General features: G+C 45.1%; 1 protein-coding gene across 1 annotated transcript in view; it reads left to right on the forward strand.

The window, feature by feature from the left end:
* Positions 1-16,327, forward strand: part of Dtnbp1 (dystrobrevin binding protein 1) — an 84,597-nt gene that overhangs the window by 64,275 nt on the left and 3,995 nt on the right. The window contains exon 7 of the mRNA XM_013030464.1: positions 10,457-10,612. Within this exon, the coding sequence (XP_012885918.1) occupies positions 10,457-10,612 (156 nt within the window). The remainder of the gene's footprint in view (positions 1-10,456; positions 10,613-16,327) is intronic.

Here is a 16,327-nt window from a genome sequence, read left to right on the forward strand (position 1 = left end):
AATTACAAATATATAAATCATGTATTTTTAAGATTTATTCTTAGTCTTGTTTTGGAATGAAAAAACATTTTTAATGTAGATTATCAATTTTTTCTCAATTTATATTTAAATGTTTATTACTCTTTTTACATTTTGCTTGAAAGGCTTTTCCTTGCCTCTTACAGAGAGGCTTATTCTTATTGTCCTGGCTGCCACAGGGCCATCTTCAATCATCATTCTCCTCAGCTCTGTGAGAACGTAGGGTCAGACGTGTCTGGGATATGTCACATGCCTCTGTGCCACCTCTGTGCCTCAGTGCACCATCAAGAATGGACCCCGCGGGGCTGGGAAGGTGGCTCAGTGGTAGAGCGCTTGCCTTGCATGCCTGAGGCCCTGGGTTCGATTCCTCAGCACCACATAAGCAAAAAGAAAAAAGCCGGAAGTGGCGCTGTGGCTCAAGTGGTAGAGCGCTAGCCTTGAGCTGAAGAGCTGAGGGACAGCGCCCAGGCCCAGAGTTCAGGCCCCACGACCGACCAAAAAAAAAAAAAAAATAGAGACTCACACCTGTGTTAATAATGGGACTAATGACTATTCCTCCTCTCCATAGAGAAAAATGATTTCATCTTTTTTATACTGAGGCTGTTTGCTAACACCCTTTAACTCTGTGTTTGGCTTTCTCCAGTGTACAAATGGCATCAAGGTGTGAATAAGAGGCACGGTTCCTCCTAGAAGGTTCTGTGGCTTTGGTTGTCACCCAGCCTGATTCTGGTGGTGCTGCTACCCTCTGGAGTTGGCATTTTCCTTCTGCTATCCTTCAGCCGCTGCACCATTCCCAGATGTAGCTGTTCCTTTGTCTTTTTCTCCCCTTTTTTTAGTTTTAAGGTTTTTTAAATTTCTTACTGAGATTAGGTAATTACATAAATTCAACTGAATCAAGAAAACCACAGTTGCACAATATTTCTAATGTTCTAACATTTATAAAGGAGGGGATACATTAAAACTTTTGCTTTGTAAACTTTTGTGTTTTGAAGCAGGGAAGTGGAGACGCTTAGGGTATTCTTTGGAAGAAAAAATCTAGAACACATGTACATGATAAGGCTTTATCAATAATAGCATGAACAGCAACAAAAAACATAGCTCTGCGTTTTTAATGATTAAAATATAAAAAAAAATTCACATATTTCACAGTATTGTGGAATAGTGATATTTAGTTAAAGCCGCAAATACATTTTAACCCTCACAAGGTAAATTGTCATTATCATGGTCTATGAGCTTTGACAATACAGTTAATCCACATTGGCTGATGTTTACACTTCTTTCCTTTTGCTTAGTGTAATCTGTTCCCTCTTTCCCTCTCACTCCCTCCCTCCCATTGCTGCCTTTGAGTTGCTTAGTTCATTTTCATCGCTGTCCAGTGCAGCTGGTGGCCCCCTCTCTTCTGTTTTCCCATCTCCTTTTGGTTCTATGTCCTCCTCCTAGCTTCCCTCAGATGCACACGTGTACACACCATATATGATGGTGAAGAACATGGATTCACTTAGCAATGATATGCAAAATGAGTGGAAGTCCTTTGTTTCTCGAGTCCTGTTTACTTTGTCATATCTCCTTGCATTTTGGCTTTAGCATCTACTTATCAGGGAGACCATGTGCCATTTGTCTCTTTGCTCATGGCTTACCTCACTCAAAATGATTTGCTCTAGCTCCATCCATTTCCATGCAAATTCCATTATTTTGCCTGTTCTAATTGCTGCATAATATTCCATTGTATATAGGTACCACAATTTTTGGATCCACTCATCTGTGGTGGGCCATCTGGGTTGTTTCCATATCTTGGCTATTGTGAACAGTGCTGCAGCGAACATGGAGGTGCATGTGTCCTTGTATCCTGGTTCCTGTTGCTCAGGGTAGATGCCTAGAAGTGGTATGGTTGAGTCACAGGGGAGGTCTATATTTAACTTTCTGTGGTACCTCCAGACTGCTCTCCAAAGTGGTTATATTAATGTTCCCACCAGCAATGCAGTAGGGTTCCTTTTTTTCTATATCCCCTCTAGCAATTGTTGGCTGAATTTAGGATATCAGCCATACTGATGGGAATAAAATCGTATCTTAGGGTTGTTTTTATTTGCATTTCCTTTACAGCCAGGGATGATGCACATTTTCTCAAATGTTCCTTTGCCATTTTTATCTCTTCTTCTGAGAAGTCTCTCTTTAGCTCCCTTGCCCATTTAATGATTGATGTGTTAGATTTGAGAGAAGTTAGTTTCTTGAGTTCCCTATATATACTGGATATTAGGCCCTTGTCTGATACATTGCTGGCAAATATTTTTTCCCAATTAGTTGACTGTCTTTCTAGTTTGGTTGCTATGTCTTTAGCTGTGCAGACACTCTTTATTTTAAGGTAGTCCCATTTACTGAGTCTCTCTCCAATTTGTTGTGGCTCTGGGACTGTTCAGGAAGTTCCTGCCTGTGCCTATAAGTTCAAGTGTCTCTCCTACTCTGTCCTGCAGTAATTTCAGAGTTTCAGGTTTGATGTTGAGATCTTTAATCCATTTCGAGTTGATGTTAGTGCATGGTGATAGACTAGGGTCCACTTTTAGTTTTCTGCATGTGACCACCCAGTTTTCCCAGCTTCTTCCACTGCATATCTTTGACTCCTTTGTCAAATATCAACTGACTGTAATATGTGGTTTTATTTCTGGGTCTTCTAATTGTTCCATTGGTCTTCGGGTCTCTTTTTGTGTCAATACCAAGCTGTCTTTGTTATTAAGGCTCTATAGTAGAGCTTGAAATCGGTATTGTGATCCCGCCCACATTCTTTTTTTTTTTTTCTAGAATTGCTTTGGCTATTCTAGATCTTTTGTTGTTCCATATGAATTTTGGGGCTGTTTTCTCTATTTAAGTGAAGTATGTCACTGGAATTTTAATGGGAATTGCATTGAATTTATAAATCAATTTTGGCAGTGTGGCCATTTTCGCTATATTTATTCTGCCGATCCAAGAAGGGGGGTGGGTGATCTTTCCATTTCCAGTGTCCTGTATGATTTCTTTTTTTAGGCTTTTATAGTTTTCATTAAATAGATCCTTTACATCTTTGGTTAGGTTAATTCCTAGATTATTTTTGAGATTATTGTGAATGGTGTTGTTTCCTTGATTTCCATTTCTGCTCGTACATTGTTGGTGTACAGAAAGGTGACTGACTTTTGTGGGTTAATTTTGTATCCTGCTGCTTTGCCAAGTGGTTTATAATACTCTTAAGAGTTTGGGGGTTGAGCTTTTTGGATCATTAAGATATAAAAATCATTTTATCTACAAAAAGGGATAGTTTAACTTCTTCTTCCCCTATGCAGATCCCTTTATTGTCATTTTCTTGCCTTACTGCTCTGGGTAAGGATTCCAGTGGAGAGAGTGGGCATCCTTGCCTTGTTCCTGTTTTTAGGGGAATTGGTTGTATTTTTCCCATTAAGTATAATAATGGCTATTGGTCTGTTGTATAAGGCTTTTATTGTTTTAAGGAATATTCCTTCTATTCCTATTTTCTCCAGAGCTTTTAACATGAATGAGTATTCTGTCAGAAGCCTTTTCTATGGAGATAATCATGTGGTTCTTGACCTTGGATCTGTTAATGTGATGCATTACATTTATTGATTTATGTATGTTAAACCATCCCTGCATCTCTCTGATGAAGCCTACTTGATTGTAATTTATGGTTTTTTTGATACATTTCTAGATTCTGTTGGCTAAAATTTGATTGAGGAGTTTTGCATCTGTGTTCATCAAAGAGATTGGTCTGTAGTTCTCTTTTTTTGTTGAGTCTTTTCCTGGATTGAGGATGAGTGTGATATTGGCTTCATAGAGTGAGTTTGGGATTGCTCCCTCTGTTTCTATTTCTTGGAAGAGCTTGAGGAGTGTGGGTATTAGTTCCTCTTTAAAAGTCGTATAGAATTCTGTAGTGAATCTATCCAGTCCTGGGCTTTTCCTTGTTGGAAAACTTTTGATTGCTTCCTCTATCTCATTGTAAGTTATTGGCTTACTTAATTGATTTATTTCTTCTTGGTTCAGTTTGGGCGCTTTGTATTTCTCTAGAAATTCATTTCTGCTAGGTTTTCCTTCCTTAGTGAGTACAGAGTTTGGAAATAATTCTTTATAATTATTTGGATGTCTTGAGTATTTGTTGTGATTTTTCTCATGGCATCCCTGGTCTTACTGATATGAGTCTCCTCTTTTCTTTTTGTAGTTAGTCTTGACAGAGATCCATCAATTTTATTGTTTTTTTCCCAAAAAACAAGCTTTCTGTTTTATTAATTTTGTTTATAGTTTTCTTAGTCTCTATCATTAATTTCAACTCTTATTTTGGTTATCTCACTCCATTTAGTAACCTTAGGTTCAACTTTTTCTTGTTTCGCTAGCAGTTTCAGTTGCATCATGAGATCGTTTACTTGGTCTCTCTCTGTTTTCTTGATGTGTGCACTGAGAGCAATACATTTGCTTTTGCCTTAGCCCACCGGTTGTGATGTATATTCATTTTCATTGAATTGTAGGAACTTTTTGATTTCTTCTTTAATTTTGTCTGTGACCCATGTGTTGCTCAGCAGTATGCTGTTTAATTTCCATGTGTTTGAGTAATTTCTACTGTATGCTTTGTTATTGAGAACTAGCTTGATTCCACTATGGTCAGAAAGAATACAGGGGATTATGTGGATCGTCTTGTATTTGTTTAAGTTCCTTGTATGAACTAAGATATCCACTTTGGAGAAAGTTCCACGGGCTGCTGAGAAGAACGTGTGTTGGGTTGTTGTTTGGTGGAAAACTTGGTATATGTCAGTTAAGTCTGTTTGAGATATGGCATCACTTAATTCGGAGATGTCTTTGCCAGTTCTCTGATTGGTAGACCTGTCCTTTGGTGAGAGTGGAGTATTAAAGTCTCCTAATATTATTGTATTTGAATCTATCTTTTCCTTTAAGTCTGAGAGTATTTGCTTAACATATTTGGGTGCACTGATATTTGGAGAGTATAGATTGACAATGTTGATACACTCTTCTTGAATTGTTCCCTGTATTAATATGTAGTGACCTTCTTTATCTTTTTTAATGATCTTAATGTAAGGTTTATTTTATCAGTTATTAGGATGGTAACTCTACCTTCTTGCTGGGAGCATTTGCATGGTAGATCTTCCTCCATCCTTTCACTCAGAGTTTGTTTTTATCTTTGGCTGTGAGATGGGTCTCTTGAAGACAACAAATTGATGGATCTTGTTTTCTGATCCAATCTGTTCTTTTTTTTGAATGGTGAATTGAGTCCATTAATGTTTATGGTTATAATAGAGAGGTGTTTTGTATTTCCTAACATTTTCCTGATTTCCTAAGCATTTCTTCTTTCCTTTCTTCCTATATTTACTAAGTTGGTCTCCTAGTGGTATCTATCTGGTATGGATCCCTGATCTTGATTGTTTTTTTTCAGATTGTAGTTCCCCTCTTAATATTCTTTGTATTGCTGGCTTATTATGAATTCATTTAGTTTTTCTTTACTGTTAAAAGTTTAGTTTCTTTGTTGAATGTGAATGCTAGCTTTGCTGGATACACCAGTCTGGGCTGGCAGTTATTGGTTCTCGGGGCCCAGATGGTACTTTCCCTGGCTTTCCTTGCATTCAGTGTCTTTGAGGAGAGATCTGCAGTGATTCTAATTTTTCCCCCTTGTAATATAGCTCCTTTTTTGCTTTTGCTGCATGTAGGATTGTTTCTTTATTGCTGAAATCTAGCATTTTTACTATAATGTGCATAAAAGTGTTCCTCCTGGGATCCTGCTTGTTTGGTTTCTGTAAGCCTCTGTTATGTAGTTCAGATTTTCTCTTTTAAGACTGGGGAAATTTACAATGAAGATCTTATTGAATAAGTTGCATTCCTTTATTCTGGTATTCCTCACCTTCATCTACCCCAATTATACGAAGGTTAAATTTCTTGGCACTCTGCTTGTTCTTGGGCTTCCTTTTGGCATATTTTGAGTGTTTTTTCCATATCTGTAACTTTTTTCCACTTCCTTCATTTGTCTTTAGTATCTGATATTCTGTTTTCCATTTCATTCACTCTATTAACTGTGGCTTCCATTGTGGTTTGGCATGGAGGAAATTGAATTTTGCATGGAGGAAATTGAGACATTTATGATTTTTACATTGGTTCTCAGAGTATGAATCTCATCTCTTTTTTGTTTGTTTGTTTGTTTGTTTGTCAGTTGTGGGTCTTGAACTCTAGGCCTGGGCACTGTCCTTCAGCTTTTCAGGTAGGGCTAGGACTCTACCACTTTAGCCACAGCACCACTTCTGATTTTCTGGTGGTTAATTGAACTTTCTTGCCTCGATCCTCAGATCTCAGCCTCCTGAGTAGCTAGGATTGCAGGTGTGAGCCACCAGCACCTGGCTAATCTCATCTTTTAGTGAGGCATGTATTGCATCTATCTTGAATGCATTTCTTGTTTGAAATCTTGGATCTCTTTTGGTAATTCACTTCTTTGTTCTTTAAATTTCTGATGCATTTCTCGCTTTAATTCTTGAGTCATTGCCTCTCTCATTTCCTGGATGTGCTGTTTGTTTTTCACTTCCACTGGAGTCCTTTCGGGAGTGGATGCTGGCCTTTGGGTCTGGTTTGCTCTCTTGGCAGCTGATAAATCTTGTAATTTTTCACTGTGATTTTCGCATGTGGATTCAGGTATTATTGGAGACCAATTCCAAACCCTGACTGTTTTGGTTGCTAGGTGGCTGCCTTTGTTTTGTTCTGGATTGGTTCTTGGATCAATTGATGAAGCTTGCTCTCGGCCCTGGGCTGGTTGAGAGAACTGGTCTCAGTTCTGTTGGGGGCGGTGCTTCTTTCCAGCTGCTGGTCTGGCCCACATAGGGCTTACTTTTGTTAGATTCTGGTGGGCAGACACACTCCACCCTCTGCTGAGGTGTGTGCTCAGAACCTGACCAGTCAGAGACAAATGGGCTCCTACCTGGGACTCGAGGGCATTCTTGGCCAATCAAGCCTGGGTACCCACAGGTTGCTGGTATGCTTGCACAGTTCCCAGCTTCTGTAGGACCCTGTAGCCCAGTGGTAGGGGGAGGGGTACAAGTAAAGTTCTGGTACAAGTCAAGTACTGGTCTCCTGTGGGGGTGGAGGCATCCCCTGTGGAGACTCACTTATCCTGGAGCTGGTTGGGAGCTGTCCAGCGGTGCTGTGGCAAATCACTGTTTTTGTGCACCGTGGCCACCGTGTTCGGCATTCGTTGAAATGCTTGTGGGCTGTGCTGGGTGGTGGTGTGGGCCGGATCTGTGTTTCACAGTCTCTGCCTCTGTTTATGCTATCTGGGTTGGTGCCACAGGCGTTTTTTTTTGCACTGGCCTTCTATGGGTCAGACCGCTGTGGTTCTGGGGTCTCCCACTGCCGTGGGCCAGGCTATTTGGCAGGGGTGGAGGGGTCTTCGTGCAGGTTCTGAGCTCCGAATTTTCTGTCTCTGTTTGCACTCTCCGCCGTCTCATGAGAGTCTTCTTGGAGGCTTGGGACTCTTGTGGGCCCCAGTGAGCCCCGGACCAGGCCACCTGGGTGGCTTAGCATAGAGCCACGCTGCCAGCAAGGGGGGTGGTGGGGGGAAGGGTCTTCCCACTTGACCATCTCTGTGTAGGTTCTAAAGGGTTTTTTCCTTTTCTTTTTTTTCACTTCCTGTATCTCTCTGAGTATTTGCCTTTTTGTAGTTGTTGGTCTCTTGGAGAAACAGAGCATTGAAACCCAAACTCTCTTATTTGGTTGGAGAGAGCTGTGGTGTTTCCCTACTGTGCCATCGCCATCTTGGCCCCTGTGGTCGTTTCTTGATGTCGGCCCAGTGGATGGTTTCAGGACACACAGCACAATTATAATGTCTCCAGGTCATGGCCGAGGGGCATCCTTCTTAATCTCTGAGCAGCAGAGGTACTTTTTAATGTCTGCCATGAGTTTTCTCACTTCATACTAAATGTGTAGCTGAAACAGTGTTGCTGGACTTGGTATGCAGTGAACCCCAGGGAGAAGCTGGCCCAGAGATGCAAGAGAACATCTGGAATAAAGTGAGCCAACCAGGATGGCGGAAAATACTTGAAATAACCAGACAGACAGCAACATGTTTTAAAATCTCAGGCCTGGACGTGGTGCTTCCAAGCCTAGAATCTCAGCTACTCAGAAGCAGAGGCTGGGAGTATCTTAAATTGAGGTCAGGTGAAAAAGTTAGTGAGTCCTCATCTTAACAAATAAACCAGATACACTCATTTACACAGGTAATTCTAGCTGTTCTGGAGGTAGAGGATCATGGCTTAAGCTAACTCTGACAAAACACAAAACCCTACCTCAAAAATAATTAAAGTAAAAAGAGCTGGAACTATGGCTCAAAGTAGTAAAGTATCTGTGCTAAATAAAAGCACAGGTCCACCAAAATAAAAAAATATATAAAAAGCACAGGTCCTCCAAAATAAAAAATATAAAAAGCACAGGTCCTCCAAAATAAAAAACATAAAAAAGCACAAGTCCACCAAAATAAAAAATATAAAAAGCACAGGTCCTCCAAAATAAAATATATATATATAAAAAGCACAGGTCCTCCAAAATAAAAAATATAAAAAGCACAGGTCCACCAAAATAAAAAATATAAAAAGCACAGGTCCTCCAAAATAAAAAATATCAGCCATTGTTGAGAGCTGCCTCACCTCCCCAGAACCTCAGGCATTGTGGCTCACGGGCTGCTCAGGGTTCAGAGGACACTGACGGAAAGCGTAGAGGTGCCGGGGCCTGGCCAGAGGGAGGACCGCCCACCCTGGCCTGGCAGCAGAGAGGTGGACTAACAGGTGTGAGGAGAGGCCAGCAGCATCTGTTAATAGGACAGGACTTGATTTAGAACTGCGCTGACACCTGCACCCTTTCCACTGGCACAGCTTCCCTGTGAGCACGGGGAAGATCTGTTGTTGCTTTTTAATTAAAGAGGACTTGATAACATCCCAAAGATGGTGATTTCCTCCTTCCCCCAAAAGATGATCCAGGGAGTGCGAGGCCTTGAGTGACGCACTAGCATTGAACCTCAACAGTGCCAAAGCTGAGCTTTGCTCCTTTCAGACCCAGCCCTGCAGTGTCTGCCACAGCTTGAATTCACACAGCTCACTTGGAGGAATCCCACCCACCTTACTGTTTACTAGCTCTCACAAACACAGTAGTTTTAAAACAGCACTAATGTACCCACAAGCAGACTGAGTAAGAAATCCATCCCAGTGTTACTGTGCTTTCTGCCCAGGGTCCCACAGAGCTGAAATTCAGGTGTCCACTGGCTTTGTGGAGGCACTGGATCAGAATCTGCTTACAGGCTCATGTGGATCCTGGGCCACCACCTGGGGCTGCTCTGGGCTCCCTGATGAACCTGCGTTCCCTGCTCCCTCGGTCATTAAAAGTCAGCCAAAACAAGCAAGCCCTGTGCCCTTGGTAGGTCAGGTGCACTCGGACACTCCCCCATTTTATGAAGCCACCTGTGCCGCAGTGCTGCCTGGGCACAGAACTCGGGGCTACAGCACATAGTGGGCAAGTCTGCAACAGCTCTGAAGCCAAGCTAGGATTCTAATGACATTCTGTGTGAAAGAAAAACAAGTCTAGAAATAACTACAAGTTTAAGTCTTTAGTCCTCATATTGTTTTGTGCGGTCTCCAGGCAGGGGTGGAGAAAAGGTGAACCCCTAGAAGGCTCATCAGCTGTGTGTCAGGGTTTTTGTTTGAATGACAAGCCTGCGGTGTCTTATATCAGTCCTTCTCAGGCCTCACCTCAAGGGCCTTTCTCACCTGCCCTCTAAAATAGTTCCACATTATTTCATCCAAGTTTCATGTGTATATTGAGTTACTGTGTCTGTCTCATAGCCAGGTACACAGGTGGTAATAGCATAGCTAAGCCTAGACATTCCAAGAACTCCATGTCTTTATCGTGTGAGAGATGGCACCCAGTGATGTGTTCAGTCAGCGGAAGAACACATTGTACTTGAACCAGCAGAAGCATTGCATGAGCAGTTGGTCCTGAGACAAAAGCAGCTGCTGGCTGTGGGGAGTGGCGGGGGCAGAGGGTGAGGGAGGGAAGTCATTCCAGCAGAGGGGTCAGCACGTGCAAAGGAGGGGCAGAGAGCCAAGTGACCAGTAATGGAAGGCAGTGCCACAGGTGCTGCTGAGTTGGCCACTGCCCACACAGCCAGGGTGCAACCAGGTCTGCGGGCTGTGCACCCCACAGCCAGGGCGCAGCCCAGGTCTGCGGGCTGTGCACCCCACAGCCAGGGCGCAGCCCAGGTCTGCGGGCTCAGCCCAGGTCTGCGGGCTGTGCACCCCACAGCCAGGGCGCAGCCCAGGTCTGCGGGCTGTGCACCCCACAGCCAGGGCGCAGCCCAGGTCTGCGAGCTGTACACCACTTCCCATGCAGCCCCTTTGCAAACCCTAACCCCATCATTCCACTTCCTCAGCTGAACTTGATGCAAAGCACACGCAGAAAGTCCTGGACATGGAGCACACCCAGCAGACAAAGCTGAAAGAGCGGCAGAAGTTCTTTGAGGAAGCTTTCCAGCAGGACATGGAGCAGTACCTTTCCACAGGCTACCTGCAGATCTCGGAGAGGCGAGGTAAGCTGGAGCAGGGCTCCGCCCATGCACTGGGCATGTTGTAATCCTTCTGCGTGGATCTCCCTGTAATAAACCCACCAGACCAAGCTCAGGGCCTGACGAGCCCTTGTTCTGCCTCTTGCAGTAGCTCTAGTTGACAGTTGTAAGATTTTTTTTTTTGAGGGGACAGGGATTGATTTTTCAAGACAGGGCCTCGCTATGCCCTGAACTCCAGATCCCCCTGCCTCCACAGTGCTGGGATTCAGAAGCCTGTGCACCATCAGGTCTGGCCAGAAGACACCTTGCTGCTGTTTGTAGGACACAAGACTGACCCAGGCCTTCCCACATGCCTGTGCTACACCTTAAGCTAAAATAATTTTTCAAATAAGACAAAGACAAAAATTGCCCATAATTCTATACCCTGGTTCTTTCAGGATTCTACTTATATAATTGGCATAAAGCTAAACATGTATATGGCTCTATGTTGTATAGAGTTTCTTCCCACTTCCCCCCCACCCCCATTACTAAGAACCTTTGAGGGACTAGGGATGTGGCTCAGGGCTTGCACAAGGCTTCTGGGTTCATTTCTGAGAATTGAAAAGTTCTTTGTAAGGATGTACTTTCGGGCTTTTTGTTTTTTGCCAGTTGTCGGGCTTGAACTCGGGGCCTGGGCACTGTCCCTGAGCCTCTCTGTGCTCAAGGCTAGTGCTCTACCACTTGAGCTACAGCACTTCTCCTAGCCTTTTTCTGAGTAGTTTATTGGAGATAAGAGTCTCGTGGACTTTACTACCCAGCTGGCTTTGAACCACAATCCTCAGATCTCAGCTTCCTGAGTTGCTAGGATTACAGGCGTGAACCACCAGTGCCCGGCTCCTAAGGATGTTTGTGGGGTGATCATCATCCGGATGTGTCCTGATACACAGCCATCCCTCCTTATGTGTAACTTTCCTCATGGATACCAATTCCCATGCATGCTCTAGTCCTTACATAAAATGACATAGTACATGCTTAAATCACCTTCAGGTTATTTGTAACACCTAATATATCTTCAGTGCTGTGTGCAGAGCTATATATTGTTATGATTAGAATGAAGGGGCCCCTGTACATGTTCAGGACAGGCCCTGATTACGTACCCCAAACCAGATTGGTTGCACAGGCAGGACCTGGGGAAGCAAAGGACCCACTGTGTTTAAGCAGTTGCGTAGCTGAGCAAGAGCATCAGATGCATAGATGCACGCAGTGACTGAGGGGAGTAGAGACTAGACTCCTGTCTTGGCCTCTCCTTCCTAGGAACCTGCTGCCTCAGGCACAGCGGCCGGGGAAGGCAGAGCGGCGTGCTGGGTAGCTCATGTCGCCCCAGGCAGGTGCTGAACTATGTGCCCAAGAACTTTAAAGATGGGGGTGGGCTCCTCTGTCCCCTGGGGTTGCGTCCTAGATCCCTGCCTCTTTGCACGCATCCTTCCTGCCATCCTTGGTGCATCGGCACCCACTCCCTCCTCAGCCCCAGCTGAGCAGCATCCAGTTCTCACAAATCTCACGCAGGGATCCGTAGAACAGCCAGCCCTTGTCCTCAGAGCACCTCAGGTCTCAGCCTCTCCTTCAGGAGGAAATGGAGAGCTTGTGCCAGGAATCTGCATCCTGCCAGGCAGGAACTCAGAAGGCTGCCACAACAAAATAGCCCAGTCTTTAATTCTCCGAGTCCCAGAGATCTGAGAGCAGAGGGCCGGCCAGGGCAGCACAGGCTGTGGGGCCATTTAATTGCCTTTCCTCCATTTTGGTCAGCATGTGCTACGTGTGCACTTTTGAGCACAAGGGGACGTGGAGAAAATGAAAGTTGAGAGAGGTGACAAACAAAACCCTGACAGGTCTTAGAGGCTGTGTGCACAGTGGCCCTCCTGCCGTCACTGAGCCAGGCCCTGCAGACCCTGAGCCGCTGAGCCGGGTCCTGCAGACCCTGAGCCGCTGAGCCTGGTCCTGCAGACCCTGAGCCGCTGAGCTGGGTCCTGCAGACCCTGAGCCGCTGAGCCGGGTCCTGCAGACCCTGAGCTGCTGAGCTGGGTCCTGCGGACCCTGAGCCGCTGAGCTGGGTCCTGCGGACCCTGAGCCGCTGAGCCAGGTCCTGCGGACCCTGAGCCGCTGAGCCGGGTCCTGCAGACACTGAGCCGGGTCCTGCAGACCCTGAGCCGCTGAGCTGGGTCCTGCAGACCCTGAGCCGGGTCCTGTGGACCCTGAGCCTGGTCCTGCAGACACTGAGCCTGGTCCCGCAGACGCTGAGCCGGCCCCTGCAGACGCTGAGCCGGCCCCTGCAGACGCTGAGCCCCGGGTACTGCCATCACTGAGCCGGGTACTGCAGACCTTGAGCCACTGAGCCAGGTCCTGCAGACCCTGAGCCGCTGAGCCCGGCTCCTGCAGCTGCTCCCTGCTGGGCGAGCCCAAAGCAAGTGTGAATTGGACCGAGGTCAATTAAATGTTAAGTGCTTGGATTTTTGTGGCTTTGAACATCTCAAGAATACTTCTCTTCAAGTTTCTAGAAAGTAGCGCATTCTTTTGCAGTTTAAAAACCAAAGCAAACCAACAATGGAGCGGGCACTGCTGTGTCTGGATTTCACACTGAGGACAGTGGAAGGCTTTGGGCTCCCCAGCCCTGCCATGGTCAGAGCACCCTCCCCCAGGCTCTTCCCGGCTTTCCCAAGGAAGGGTCTTCATCAGCAGGATGGGCCAGAAAATTCACTTTGGAAGAACTGATCAAAGAAAAAGAAATGTCTTTGATGGAGTGAACCTGACATTTTGGCCTCTCTCCACTAAGAAAGAACAGTTTGAATTTTTTCAGGGTCACATGCATCATTTTTAAATTAAACCCATGGAAAGCCTCATCCAGAAACTTAGCTAAGTGTGCAGGCCTCGCGGTGACACTTGGAGCAGGGTGCGTCTGGGTGGGCCATAGAGCAGGGAGCCAAAGGCAGCGGCAGGGTGCTGGGCGGCCCAAGCACAGCCAGAACCCCTGTGCCCGCAGGGCCCGGGGCTGTGAGGGCTTACTAGATGCTTCCCCTTGACCTTGACTTGGTGGCTTCCTGATTTCTCAGAGAAGCATCTTTACTGCTTTCATTTTGTGCTAGGCGTCAAGGTTCTTAACAGAGCCCCTTGGAGATGCCCTGCTCCGTACCTGTCCCCTGGCTCCATGTTTCCAGTTAGGAGTTTGGGTCCTGCTGCTGCATGGCGGGTCAGCAAAGTTGAATCCTTGCAAACCAGGGCTGCCTCTGTGCCACAGAGCCTGACTAGGCCCTCGTCCCAGAGTGGACCCAGTGCTCTGAAGATAGAGCACTGGGTGTCTGTGCCAGTCAGGGACAGGGACAGTAACGTGCGGCCGGACAGAGCTAGCAGATAAAACCACCTGTGCTAGTTTAGAGCCTGTCCCTAAGACATCGTAGAGTACAAAAATGTCTTCAGATTGCTGCCAGCTGTGATACTAGCTTGATGTTATTAACTTCCCCAGGAGGGTCTTATTTAACATTATGAAAATTATTACATTCTATTACTAGTTTTCATTTTAATTAGGAGGCATTTTAAATATCCAGAGAAAAACTGACAATAGTCTTAATATGCTCCCATTTCCAGACTAAACATGTTAATACTTGCCTCCTATCTTTAAAAATGCTTTAAACATTCCAGACATATAAAAACCTATCTATGAATCTGCTGCCCATCGGGTACATAAATAAAATACCCTCCCCACAGGTGAGGACGCTGTGCCCACTGATGTATCCTCTTCCTACTGCAGAGATTGCCAGCCCCCAACACACACAAACTTATTGGGCAGGCATTTTGATAATACATTTGGGCTTATTGAGATATTATTTATTCTTAAATTTATTTACATTGAACATTTATGGGCAGCTAGTATAAACAGACAGACCTTACAAGTATATACTCCCACATTCTAGAGGGCCCAGAGTTTGTGATTGTGAAGCTGTTGGCAAGTTTTATATGACCTGCAGGTTGATGCTGCTGTCTAGGGGGGCATTCTTTTTTTTTTTTTTTGCCAGTCCCGGGGCTTGAACTTGTGGCCTGGGCACTGTCTCTGAGCTTCTTTTGATCAAGGCTAGCACCCTACCACAGCACCACTTTCAGCTTTTTCTGTTTATGTGGTACTGAATTGAGACCCGGGCTTCATGCATGCTAGGCAGGCAGTCTACCACTAACCACATTCCCTGCCCACTTCTGTAGGGGGCAAGCAGTCACATGGCGCGCCTGTCTTTTAAGTTTACTAGATTCCATCAGTGGCTTACCAACACATTGAAGCCGGTTTCCATGCCCCCGTGCTTGCTGCATGTGGCATTGCCAGAAAAGCTTGGTATGAAATGACATTTGGGTTTCACTTTTAATTTCCATCGCTTATTTTATTCCTTTATGTTCCTTTTTTTTGCATCCATACTTGTAGATATTGACCTTTGCTATTTGTGCATATAATTTCTACAATCTGTGGCTTTTCGTATTTCAGAGTTGGTTCTGTGTAAATCAAAAGTTAATTGATCAGCTTTGGTTATGGTTTGTATTTGTTTCTTAAGAAATGATTGGCTTTGCTCAGTGTGGTGGCACTCACCTGTAACCTCAGCTACTTGGGTTGCAGAAACAGGAGAATCAAAGTTTGAGGTCATCTCAGGCAAAATTAGCACGAGACCTTCTCTGGAAAACAAACTAAAAGCTCAACAACCTGGGGCTTAGAACAAGTGGTACGGCACTTGCCTCGTAAGCCCAAGGCCCTGGCTTCACTGCTCAAAGCCACAAATGAGGGGCAAAGAAATCCTTAGCTTCTAGTTGTAGGGGCATTCTACTGTTTTCTATTTCCTTCTTGACTCTGTAGTTCACTGTCAGTTGAATTTGTGTATCTTGGTGGGGCCCATTTCCACGTTGGCCATGGTAGAAACTCTCAGTCTGGTCACCAGCCTTCTTCCTGTGCTGCTTTCATCCAGCCCACTGTGTCCACAGTGATGCAGCCCCGAGTCCTTCTATCCAGTTACAGTGGGCTTCCACTTCTATTCAGTGATTCTGCCATGGAGCCTGGATCAGAACCATACTGCCTTGTAATATTCATCAAGCACTGGCTCCTTGCTGGGGACATTTGGCAAAGCCTGGGGACCGTGTTGCTTGATGTATAGGATAAGGGTATGGCAGAGGCCAGAGGTCCTATTCAGCGCCCTGCATGGCACAGCATGGGCCCACATGCCATCAGGAGTCAGCAGCAGGCTCTGTCCCATGACCACGGGCCTCTGTGTCTCTATAGCCTTGCCACTTTAGTTGCTGAGACTCTTCCTTGGTCAGAGTTTGACTGGAATTGTTTAGTTTCTAGACTGACAGAATTGGCTTCTTTATGAAATTAGGATTTTTCTAGGACTGCTATCCCCCTTCATTTACTCCTGAGTGTCAGAAACACTTGCCTCAGATACGGTTTGGGACCAATGACATTTCTGTTCCTCATACCATATACTGTGTATTGTTAATTTTGGCACATTTTCCGTGAATTATCTTTTTTATATGCATTAGCATAGGAACCTTTTCAGTCTGTTGTAGTTAGTCTGTCTTGCATATCTAAAAGAGTTTGATAGGGGCTGGGAATGTGGCTTAGTGGTAGAATGCTCACCTAGCATGCCATATAATCAGAAAAAGCCATAAATGGTGCTGTAGCTCTACTGGTAAAGTGCTAACCTTGAGCAAAAGAAGCTCAGGGACAGTGCCTAG

This window comes from Dipodomys ordii, unplaced genomic scaffold (assembly GCF_000151885.1).
Source record: "Dipodomys ordii isolate 6190 unplaced genomic scaffold, Dord_2.0 Scaffold130, whole genome shotgun sequence".
NCBI lineage: Eukaryota > Metazoa > Chordata > Mammalia > Rodentia > Heteromyidae > Dipodomys > Dipodomys ordii.